The 13,043-nt window shown below is 36.0% G+C and overlaps 1 protein-coding gene across 2 annotated transcripts in view; it reads left to right on the forward strand.

Moving 5' to 3' along the window:
- mkrn1 (makorin, ring finger protein, 1) overlaps window positions 1-13,043 on the forward strand; it is a 61,796-nt gene that overhangs the window by 24,998 nt on the left and 23,755 nt on the right. For both annotated transcript variants that reach the window (XM_060839875.1, XM_060839876.1), the window contains one exon: window positions 4,348-4,586. In XM_060839875.1, the coding sequence (XP_060695858.1) occupies window positions 4,348-4,586 (239 nt within the window). The remainder of the gene's footprint in view (window positions 1-4,347; window positions 4,587-13,043) is intronic.

A 13,043-nucleotide genomic window follows, 5' to 3' on the forward strand; every position in this document is an offset into this window, starting at 1 on the left:
AAGTATAGCAATGTATTTGATCTCAATAGCTGCTGGTGACTGTCCTTTACTTTTTACAGTGACTAAAAATTCTTGAGGTGTGGTCTGCCTTGATATTTAAAAGTATTATATATCAGCACTACCTCCCTCAAAAGTACTTTGTTACCTTTTGAGCAAAAATATAGGTAAACACAGGAGACAAACCTTGATTTACACTGAAAAGTCATTAGAAAGATTTTAGTGTTTGTTTGTGTTGGGCTGTTACTTGGACTTAATACTGCAATAGTGAATTACTTCAGTTTTTGAATTTAAAGCATCCACTGGGCAATTACTTTTAGTTTTCACAGTTATTGATGATTTGCAGATTTGACACACAAGTATGGGTGAAATTAATACACTGTACAGTGCAGACTTGTTTTGTTTTCCCAACATTGTGCACATTAAGTTATTCATGGTGAAGATTTGAATAATCAAGTAACTGCAGTTTTTTTTTATTTTTTTTCTCTATATTCAGCTGTCAATGTTTTGTAATGATGATCTAGATAAAGGAAATGCAGAAACAGATTTCAAGCAGAACATGCAAGTGATAGCAAAACGATCAGCTAATTGTTTTATCAATACGTTGAGGGAGAGAGTTTGGTGAAACAAAATGGAACTCTTTAAAGAACATAATGGATACTGAAGAAAAGTCAGAAATTAAAGCAGAAAATGCTAACAATCATTAGATCTGGCAGCATCTGTTTTATTTCAAACTGGAGAATGTAAACTAGTTAAATTAGTAAATTGTATCCATGGAGCAAGATCCAAAATAATTGTTAAAAGGGAATCTAAAATTCAGTAAAGGAAAGGATGGTAGGAAGTAAAGTGTAAAAGAAGGTTGTGTATCAGATAATTGGGAATGATTTCCAGAGGGTTACCATTCTAATAGAAACTGAACAGAGGGCGGCACGGTGGCACAGTGGTTAGCACTGCTGCCTCACAGCGCCTGAGACCCGGGTTCAATTCCCGACTCAGGCGACTGTGTGGAGTTTGCATGTTCTCCCCGTGTCTGCGTGGGTTTCCTCCGGGTGCTCCGGTTTCCTCCCATAGTCCAAAGACGTGCGGGTCAGGTGAATTGGCCACGCTAAATTGCCCGTAGTGTTAGGTAAGGGGTAAACGTAGGGGTATGGGTGGATTGCGCTTCGGCGGGTCGGTGTGGACTTGTTGGGCCGAAGGGCCTGTTTCCACACTGAAAGTAATCTAATCTAATGTAAGTAATCTAATCTAATTTTCCAAAGTTCTCTTCATTTGGAGTTCTAAGACAATAGCAGATCTACTAGTTTAACGTCAGCTGTGATGATGATACTGCAGTTTTCAGATAGAGTTGTCTAAGTGGTCAATAAATCCATCAACTGATCAGAATCAGCACAGATATGTGAAAGGTCAGCTATGTCAGACAGTTGAGTTAAAACTTGAGTGAGTCATTACGATAGTGGATAAATAAGGATCTGTTGATATCTAGGTGGATGTTCAGAATATTCCATGCAAGGGATTAGTAGAAGAAATTAGAACACTGAAGTGGATGTGACCTCATGACATGAATTTTTAGATTCATAGAATTATACACCATAGAAAGCAGGTCCTCAGACCCAACCTGTCTGTGTCAACCAGGTTTCCTAAATTGAACAAGTCCCATTTTCCTGTGTTTGGTCCATATATCTTGAAATATTTCCTATCTGTGTGCCTGTCCAAATGTCTTTCAAAATTGTACCTGCCTGTGAGGGAGGGCCACTCAACATGAAGCGTAAACTGATTTCTCTTCACAGGTGCTACCAGACCTGCTGAGCTTTTCTAGCAATTTCTGTTTTTGTCTCTGATTTACAACATCTGCAGTTATTTTGCTTGTACCCGCCTCTACCACTCCCTCTGACAGCTCATTCCATAAATGCACCACCCTCTGTGGAGAAGGTTGCCCCTCAAATCCCCTTTAAATCTTTCCCTTCTCACCTAAAACATACACCCTCCAGTTTTGGACTCCCTTACCCTGGGGAAAAGACTTTGGCTATTTACCTTATCTATGCCTTTTATGATTTTGTAAAGGTTACCCATCAGCCCCCTACGCTGCAGCTAAAAAAAAAGTCCCAACCTATCCAGCGCCTCCTCCTAAATCAAACTCTCCAATCTTGGTAACATTGAATCTTTTTACACCCTTTCCAGTTTAATAACATACTTCAAAAAGCAGGGTGACCAGAATTATATGCAGTACTCCAAATATGGCCTTACCAATGTCTTGTACACCTGTAACATGCTGTCCCAATTCCTGTGCTTAATTGTCTAACCAATGAAGGTGAAAGTGCCAAATGCCGTCTTCACCACTCTTCAACCTGTGATGCCACTTTCAAGGAACTATGTACCTGCACGCCAGGCGTCTCTATTCATTGACACTTCCCAGAACCCTACCATTAACTCTGTACATCCTGCTCTGGTTTGTTTTACCAAAATGCAACATCTTTCCGAATTAAATTTCATTTTTCATTCTCCATTCCTTGGTCCACTGGCCCAGTTGATTAAGATCGCATTGTACTCTTAGAAAACCTTCTTCACAGTCCACCATACCTCCAATTTTGGTGTGATCTGCAAAATTTCTAATTATGCCTCCTGATCCAAATTGTTAATATAAATAATGAACAACAGTAGCCCTGATCCTTGCAGCACACTGATCACAGGCCTCCAGTCTGAGCAACAACTTTCTAACAACAACTTTATCTCTTACCATCAAAACAATTTTGTATTCATTTGGCTTGCTCCCCCTGGATCCCATGTGACCTAACCTTTACTAAGCAATCTACTTATGCAGAACTTTCTGAAGTCCTTTCTAAAGTCCACGTTGACAATGTCAACTGCTCTGCCTTCACCTAACCTCTCAGTCACCTCTTCAAAAAACTCAATTGTGAGACACTATTTTCCATGCACAAAGCCATGTTGACTATCCCTAATCAGTTCTTGCAGTTCCAGATGCACGTAGATCCCTGCCTTTCAGAATCCCCTCAACACTTTAACTAACACTGACATTAGACTGTCCAGTCTGTAGTTCCTTGCAGCCTTTGTTAAATCGTGGCACAGCATTAGCTACTCTCCAGTCTTCCAACACCTCTATGGCTGTTGATGATACAAGTATCTCTGCTAGGGGCCTGGCAATTTCTTACCTAGCTTTCCACAATCTCCTGGGATAGACTTAATAAATTTGGATATTTGGTTATTGAGCATGATGACTGGGGGTCTCTATTGGAATCTGAGCTGTTCACTATATGTACTAATGGGTGGAGGCTAGTACAATTGCAACGTTTAAAAGGCATCTGGATGGTTATATGAAAAGGAAGGATTTGGAGAGATATGGGCCGGCTGCTGGCAGGTGGGACTAGATTGGATTTGGATATCTGGTTGGCATGGGCGTGCTGTACATCTTTATGACTCAGTGATTTAGAAAGTGTAATTTCCCCTCTATACCGTATAGCCAAGTTTCAGATAATGTAAATTAGGAGGCGTGAATTTTGTGGATTAAAACTGGAAGTTACAGTTGAGCATAGGCAACCTAAATTTGTGGACAAGGTATGGCAAATGAAGTTAGAGTCATAGATTCTTAGAGATGTACAGCATGGAAAGTTTGAGAAACTGAGCGAGTAGCTGCTTTGCATCTGAGAAAAATAAATCAGGGTATTTTCTTAATAGTCTGGGTACAGTGTGTGAGCAAAGGAATTTAGATTGTCATGCGTACCTGTACACAAGTGTAAATGTAATCAAAATATTTAACGGAATCTTTGCTTTTATCTCCGTGATTGGAATTTGAAAGTGAGCAAACAATCTTTAGTTTGTTAGGGTCTGTCTAATTGTGTAACCGCATTCAGTTCTGGGCACTAAACGTCAGGAAAGATACATAGACTTTGGAAGGCGCAGAGGCATCAAAACTATACCACTGCTTAAGGAATTAAATTAGCCTCCATTTCTGTGAATTTATAAATTTGAAAGTATTTAAAGTGAAAGAACTATTTGCTTGGTTTATGCAGAAGCTATTTTCTCAGGAGAAGCAATCCAGATCAAGAAAGCATAAGTGAAATCAAGAAGCAATTAACTGTACAAACAGTAGTGTGTCTATTGAGTTTTTTGTCCAATTCAATTTGAGATTATGAAATCTCTGCTCAGTAAGACTTTGTATTGTATAACACTGAGGGATGTGAAACTGGAGACTGTGATCAGTCACGCTCTCATTGCTGGGTAGAGCGGGATCGAAGCGCTGAGCAGCCTACATCTGTACCAGTGTTCCTAAGAAAAAAGTTGTTATCACAGGTTAATGATGTTGCATTAATTGTAACATCCCTAATTAATATACAGGTATGACCATGTGAAGCCGTCAAACCAAGGATTGTCAGAGGTTCAGAGTGGTCCTACGCCATTGATCTCGAAGGATTCTGCCACCGCATCAGCTTCTAAACTTACTCCACTTACCAAATTAAATGGTGAAATGAGCACAAAAACAGTGATTGAGGAATCCAACCCTGCAACAAGTTCAAACCTGGAGGACTGGGTTAATGCAGCAGAATTTATACCTGGACAGCCATACTGTGGACGAAGTAAGCTGATTCGACATGTTTACGTGCTTGATACTTAACAAAATAAACAAAAACACAAAACAATCCACTGTAGTATTTCTCAGTTTACTGCATATAGCCTTCCGTGTTCAAATGATTTACAATAACTTGTACCAAGCAGTTCCCTATTACCTCTCAAAATGAGCAAGGGATACCTGTACAGGAATCGGTAAATGATACAGCTTTGATTTCTTTTTTCAAAAGTACTTTTGGTTTTGTCTTTGTTTTGCTCAGATTTTGTGAAAATGGAGGTTACAGTGTTAAAACTAAAACAGCACTATTTGATCTAAGTTAGATATATGAAGGTAAGTTATGTTTCTGTGCACCACTTCCTACACTCGCATACATTATTGGTGAGACACACTCAATTGTTCTTTTTAGGCGATGGTTTTACAGTGCTCCTGGAGAGGCCATCTTTTGTTTTCCATTTTACCAGTTCTCCTGTTTTTATCCTCTTCAATATTTTGCATAAATATGATTTTAACATTGATGTTGAGTCAAATCATAGCCATATGCCACAAAATGCCATGAATTCTTTAGGTATAAAATGATAAATCTATAACTTACCAAAAATCCATCTTTGAAATTTTCTCAGCAATGTTTAATTATTAGGAGAAAGAAAAATGTGTTTAGTTTCATGCTTATACCCTGGTAATTCTGTTGTTTGATATTTTGACTGATATTCTGTAAGAATACGGTAGGAAGATAACATAGGAAATACAATGAGAGGTTACAATAATAGTGCAGAATACATATTATAATCAAGAATGAGGACAGACTGCATGTCAAATACCTTTGGGTTAATGGAACTTACTTTACCTTGTTAAAAGATTTTGTTAAGTAGATTCTATGAAACAGCACAATTTGCATTCCAATAATGTTTACAGCATAAAGTTTTAACTACCAATGAGTGTCATGTAGAGCTTTTTTTGGTGAAGTGCTGATAAATCAGATTCAGTTTTAATTCTGTTCCCCAAAGGACTTTGCTTTATTCAACTGTTTCAGAATGCAGCAAGGCCTGAAATTGCTGTTTTTTTTTAAAAAGGACGTGGCATCATTTGCATATGTGTCGTGTTATGAAATGAAGAAATTCATTCGCCTATCGTTTTTTAAAATGTAACTTCAAACTTTGTGGTATCTCACAGAGCCACTATAAATGTCTGCAGATTTTACTGTTTAGTGAAGCTGCTGTATTTAGTGTTACAAGTCATTAACGTGCCAAAACCTGCTCTGGTCACAATATATGGGATAGCCTAACTTAGGTTTTAACTGCTCATTTACAATGTCACCCTCCTAGAATGTCACCCAGTACAGTGGAACCTAATATGAATGTTATTAACTTGCAAAACTTCTGGTCTTTTGCTGAAATTTAAGTTATTACATAATTATTGAAGATATCTTGAATTTCTCCTTGTTTGTGATAATGCCTTTTTAAACCAAATGCAAAAGTTTTTATAGAAGTTTCCCAAGTAAATTAGATTAGATTCCCTACAGTGTGGAAACAGGCCCTTTGGCCCAACAAGTCCACACCAACTCTCCGAAGAGCAACCCACCCAGACCCGTTCCCCTACATTTATCCCTGACTAATTCACCTAACACTATGGTCAATTGAGCATGGCCAATTCACCTAACCTGCACATCTTTGAACTGAGAGGAAACCGGAGCACCTGGAAGAAGCCCACGTAGATACAGGGAGAATGTGCGAACTCCACACAGACAGTTGCCCGAGGCGGGAATTGAACCCGGGTCCCTGGCGCTTTGAGTCAGCAGTGTAACCATTGAGCCACCATGCCACCCAGTAAAAAACACATTTAAGAACCCCTACAGTTAAAATGGTATCCCTTCTTAAAATGTCAATATTTGGGAAGAAAGGCTAGTTATTTACAGTAATGTGTTTACATTAATAATTTTAGTAATGTATCATCAAAGCACGTTCATTGTGCCAGGAGATCTCATTATTAAAAATCCATCGACATGTGCAAGTCTAATTTTTGTCCAGGAGTATTAGTGTAAATGAACATGAATGAGTAGTTTCAATGCACTTTCTTAAAATTCCTCATATTTCCTTTCTCCCAAAAGGATTCTCAAGTGCCTGATCCAGTGTGACTGCTTGTGGATGGTCAGGTACTGAAGCAAACCTGGTTGTAAACATATGCTGCTGTTGAAACCTGGAGGGGAAACTGCAGCTCCATCTTTCCATTGTTGATCTAGTTTCAAGATGGCAGAGTTGCAGCAGCACTGTTGTGAATTCTTTTTGCTAAAACTTAGTTTTCTATTTGTCATCTAATGATAGAATTCTCCCATAACTATACGATTTTGGCAGAGCAGTTTTTTCATTCTTTGAAGTTTACTCTCTATAAGAAGTGCACATCTTTCATTTTTGGGTGGAATCTTTTTGTGCATTGTATTCTTGCCCCAACTAAAAGGAAGCTCCGTTCCTCAAGTGCCATTTTTATATTGGCAACCTGGATATGTAGTTACTCATGGCTTGGTTCTTCATCTGTAAATGACATCTTGAAATTGAAAGCAATTGTCTCAATTTACATGTCTGTAGACACTATTTTAATGCAGTTTTGATGAATTTAGGTCATGTGACCTTATGGAATTAGAATTCTATTATGAAGAGACAGTGTAGTTATTTTCAAAGAATAAACCTATTTAAGAGATTTTTGTTCATTTTGACTATATTCTACTCCACACGAGATAGGTGCAATATATTTACAGTGGAAGTACTTCTCACTTTAAACAACTAATATTCTACTTTAAATGTTGAGGGATGGTATAATCAGCTAAACTTTGGACCGCTTAGTCTGATGTACCTGTAGAAATCACTGAGGCAATCCAAAAGGTGAGTCATTATTGAAATATAAATATCACAAAGTGAAAATAAATTCAAATCTACATATTTTTGGTATTTTTAAACTTTATCTTCAAGGACGTTTGCTTTTAACTAACTCTGGTTATGCAAGCTTGACGAGGATATTTTTCACTTTGACAAAACTTCGACAAGTCAAAATAAAATTAATTATATTTTTCCTTTTAACAGCCAATTGTAATTTATTGGGCTATTGATGTTTAATTTCATTAGCAGGATACTTAAAATGGAATTAGTTTTCATTCATGGCACAACTATGTAATAATGCACAACCACGTAAACATCTCTGGTTGCATATATTTAGTAGCTGGTCTGAGAAGCATTGTTTCATAAGCATGATTGCAACCTACTGTGCACAAGAGGGAACAGCTTGATCGAAATAGAAGACTGCAATCAAGCCATCATCAATAACAATTGTGTGTTATTCCTGTTCAGTCACACTTTGCCCCACTTCACCTCTTCTCTGAATTATTTCATGTTACTCTTTTCTCTTCATGTGGTAAGTAGCAGGGTTTCTTTACCTTGTGCTGCGGTTGAAAACCACAGTATTTTGTACTTTGGAATGTTTCTCAGTGGAGGTATTGAACTTGCTCCTGTAATTTTGCAATGCCGAGATATTGCTATTTGTTGTTTTGTTTAACTTGCATTGTAATTTTAGTAGCTATAACATTACTTTATCAGCATTTAAAATGACTTGTATTTTATATAAAAGATTTGACTTAAGAGAATACCATATGTCAGCACGGTCACAATTGTATAAAATGCACTTGATCATATTTTAATCACTTAATTAATTTAAGCATGTTACTTTTTATGTGCTATCTTTCCCTGTGTTCCTTCCTCCCATTGTCTGTAGACTGGGTGAAACAGGTTTACTTGCAGATGATTTATGATCTGTTGTTTGTGCTGCTGACTGATCAGGACTGAAATTCTTGTCTGATGTAGACCTAAGTTATTTATAGAAAGCAGCCATTCCAAATTTGTCTGATTTCCTCTTGTTTTATGATAACGTGTATTTGGTTTTATTTTGCATTTTTAAAAATGCTTCTTTAAAATAGTTCATAATAAGGCTTATTATTTTATATTTTCTTCATGGTTTACTTTTATTTTTAAATGGTTCACCTCAATCTGCTATCAGAAAGGAATTGTATTTTAATCTAGTTAAAGGTGAAAGTATTTGTGGATGGTTTCAACACAGTATGAGAGAGAGGGAGGTTGAAGATTGATGTACAAGGTTTTGGCACAATCCAGATGAATGTGTGTGAAATCCCAGAAAGGTTATAAAATTAGAACAAATGGTTTTGATATTACCTAGAAAAATGGGATGTGTACAAGAGGATTTGGGGAGATGTTGCTAAACTTACAGGAAGAGTTAAAGCTCATTTCATGCCTGTTTTGATTTTATTTTTGCTTTTTTTTCTTGTAAAGCCAAATGCTATTGTATAAAATCTGTTCACTTGTGATTGAATCCACTTTGCTGACATTAAGGTACAATTTTGAAATACCGTTCTCCTATGTAAGTTTAATTCTGCAATAAAAAATGCAATCATCCACAGTGTAGATTTTTATTTAAACCACAAAGCTCTAGTGCAGGATTCTTAAATTACTCTATATTTAGTATGATATAAATACTAGATCACTTCATTAAAGCCAACAGTAATCAAAGGAAGTGCTAATGGAAGTTCTGCTTTTCAAGATCTGGTCCCTGTTCTTATCCAAAAGATAACTGAACTTTAAACAGAATTCAAGTCCACACTTTATTTGAACTTTATTTCAGTAGGCAACCCTCCATAAAACTCTTCCATTGTTGATTACTGGCTGCTTATGTTTGCACAACCAGTTTAAATGCAATTACCTTTTAATATCTCCATCTCCTGTAGCCTCATTCCTTACATCTCCGTCAATCCTTCAGACCATGTTTAATAACTGTATTTTAGCTATATCACAAAAAGGGACAATTTTTATTTATAAATATTATTTGAAGTGCTATATTCTGTTGGTGAAATTTTACCAGAGCTACTATTTGGATTGCTTTTTTTTAATGATGACATTTTAATTTAATACCAATGTTGAATTCCATTGACGTGAGCTATTAGGAAAGTAATAAAGCAGCAGGTCAAAATCTGAATTTCAGCACATAAGGTTGCAAATATATATTTGCAATGAACAGTTTGTCTGAAAATTATTCTTGGAGTTCAGGTGCCACTTCTTATCATTGTTACTTTCTTGGTTTATAATTTTATTTTGAATTCTTATGATTTAGATTAGTACCTTTTTTTTATGTTATGTGAATTAATACCTCAGGATTTATATAACTGCTTTAGAATTAGTTTGAACATTCTATTGTTAATGGATAACTATTGCGATCTGCTGATATTTCAGTAAAAGATGCCCCCTTAGAACACACACAATTCATTAACAATGATATATTTAGAATTTATGCATATTAATGACTGGGCATTTTCATTGTGCTTGAGCTGTTTTAGGTGAATACCTGAATGCAGGCATGTAGTCATTTATACAAAATTAATGAGATTAAAACACATGAAGTCCTTATTCTGTGGATAAATATTAATACTAACTGTGTTAACTTTCTTGTACAAAACATGAATATTTGCTTTGATATTTAAACAAATACAATCTTTGTAATGTTCCAAAAAAAGTTTCACTTTCAATTTAATCTTCACTCGTGGCTAAAATAAAAATCAGTGGATGGAAGAAATTATAAGCCTTGTGTGCACTGTGTAGTTAATCTCACAGTATGATTTGCTAAGTTTAATATTTGAGATATAATTTACACTTTTCTAGACTGTCATGAAACTAAAAGAATGAGTTCTGAGTTCCTGTTGTTGGATGTCAAGTTAAAAGAATCATTTTGCCTGTACATGTAATTTGATCCATTTAGATGAGAAAACTGCATTGGTGGAAGAAGAAGGCCATTACTATTGTACATCTTTTTAGACAACTCAAATTTTCTGATCACTGACATGACTGCATATCATTGGTTGAGGCCCATAATGGGTCAGAACATAGTCCAATGAACATCCTTAGAAGAGTGAAATGATGGTTGCACAACTATCTTAAAAAATAGTGTTCACCTGAAACTGTAAATCAAACTGGCAAGGTGAAAGACTTCTCACAAATTGATTGAAGTGATTGTGCCGTTGTCTATTCTGCTTTAATATCCTGGGCTTGGGAGTCTGCTTCACATACAGGGTACTTGAAGTTTATAAATCCATGTCCTTACATACCAGTTATCTTGCCTGCAAGCAGTGTGTTGGAAAGACTATATACATTTTTTTGTGGTTGATAACAGAAAACAAATTCCTACCTATGATATACTTTGCAGCAATGCAATGAGTCCAGTGTGAAATAAAGCTCCCTAGGTCTTCGGATCAAAACTTGACAAAAACTCTATGGCCTTATCGTGAAAGGCTTGAAGACAACACTAGTTCAGTCACTGACTTCAGTTGGGAGAGGAATGGAATCGTAGAAACATATAATACAGGAAGAGGTCATTAGTTATGTCTCGTCGTTTATTATCAATTTCCTGACTAATTCCATGTACAGCTGACTCCATTTCCTGAATGTCAACATCACGTAGTTTGCTGCACAAGGTTTTGGGCTGATTGGTATTTATCTTTCAGATTGTTCATAGCTTCTAGATTTTATACATATAAAAAACACCAAAGGTAGGCTCAGTAATGACACTGCAATATCGGTATTATTTCTCTATTAGTATATTTTAGATTAACCTATGTATTGTTTTTGAACTTTGATTAGAAATCAATACAGCTGTTTGGAAGATTGCTTACTATATGGTAAAACCCATGTGTATGGTTTTACATAAACATATTAATTCTTCGTTTCAGCTATCATGTAGTATGGCAAAATTAGTTCAGGTATTTCAAGATATTTTGTGGCCCTAATTTGATCAGTTTGCTCTTCCAAAACATTATTCCAGCTTTTCACATGCATAATTACCCTAGATAAATTGGATTGCTTCATGGAAGAAGCATAACAGTTTAAAAATCCAGGAAGTTGTTGCCCAAATATGTGAGCTTAACTGTATAATTTTGCAAATGTGGTTCTAACAGGTCTGCAATAATTCTCTCCATTTATGTAATAAATAATTGAATTAAATGTTTCTGTGTATATTTCTGCTTTTGGAGATTTCTATAATATTGTACAGAATGATTTAGATATGGAAATAACTAAGAATAGAATAGAGAAGAACTGTTGAATTTGGTTTAACTATCTTTTTTACAATGTGGTTGCTTATTTAGAGAGATGAGTTATCTCAGTTCATAGATGGTCTGTCCAGTTATGTTCAGATATGATATTAGCTGATTGAAGTGATTAAACCAATCTACTCTCATGTGAAAGAATGTCTCAATGTGCCTCACTGTGTTTTAAAACGGAACTTCACAGGAATACTGATTAATTACATTTTGAAGATTACAGTTTTGAATGTACACCAGGCAATGGTAGGAGCAATTTCAATCTCCGGTATCACTGAATTTCCTATCATCTTGGAAGGAGAAAGCATTATCTGAAATGAGTGTTTTGTTGGGCAGCTGTTTTATTGGATTCCTACTTACTAAAAATATAATCACGCTCTGTCCTTAAGCAAAACCATTTGGAAGGTCCAAAGACTAAATTTGAGTTTTAAAAATGCATGCACTTATTGAAGGTTAGATACTCTTGGAGGCAAAAGAGTTGACTGTTCTACACATTATGTTTTCCCGCAGGATAAAAGTTGAGTATATAAAGTTTAGATAGGGTCACTGACACATTTTCATAAATGCATTGTTTAACTGGAGGAACTTTGGAATGTCAAATTTGATGTTTAATGGAATGCAACACTCCCTTTTCCTGAGTAAATTATTTAAAGGTGCAAGATGCAATATGGTGCATGCTGGATGATACATTTCAAAATGCATAGCGCGTAAGTTGTACTTGTTAATCTAAACTGATTTTCTGGTGCCGATATGGTGGCCACCTTCTGGCATGACTTGTGCACTTTCTTGGGACGAATAGTCGAAGGCAACTTGACTTTCTAAAAGAACTTCTGTTGGCATTTGAAACAAATACATGTCTAGGTTGTTAGTAATTCCCAGATGGCCTGCAAATGCATTTTTATTTAATGCTATATGTTGCAACCACTAAAGTTGTCTTAATGTTTTGTTTAGTCAGTTTTAGTCAGTCTGTTCTGTATTGATTACTTAAAGGAACTCTGTCTTCACAAAGCAGTAGATAAATAGCTATCCATTTGCTGATATGTAAATAAATTTCTAGCCACAGCTGATCTTTAATTTTCAAGTTAAGCCATTGGATATGTGCTGTTCTATCGCTTCTCCTCCCCACTGTCCATAGCCCAAAATTTGAAAAAAGATTAAGTTACTATGATATTGGGGCTTAGGGTTAAATTATAAGAACAAGTTGCATAAACATAACTGGTATAGAATATCAAGGGATGATTTGGGTGAGATGTTTAAGAACTCTATAGAGAGGCAAAGACAAACTGTATTTCCTCTGGTTAGAAGAAAAGGAGAATTGAGAAC

This window comes from Hemiscyllium ocellatum, chromosome 19, assembly GCF_020745735.1.
Source record: "Hemiscyllium ocellatum isolate sHemOce1 chromosome 19, sHemOce1.pat.X.cur, whole genome shotgun sequence".
NCBI lineage: Eukaryota > Metazoa > Chordata > Chondrichthyes > Orectolobiformes > Hemiscylliidae > Hemiscyllium > Hemiscyllium ocellatum.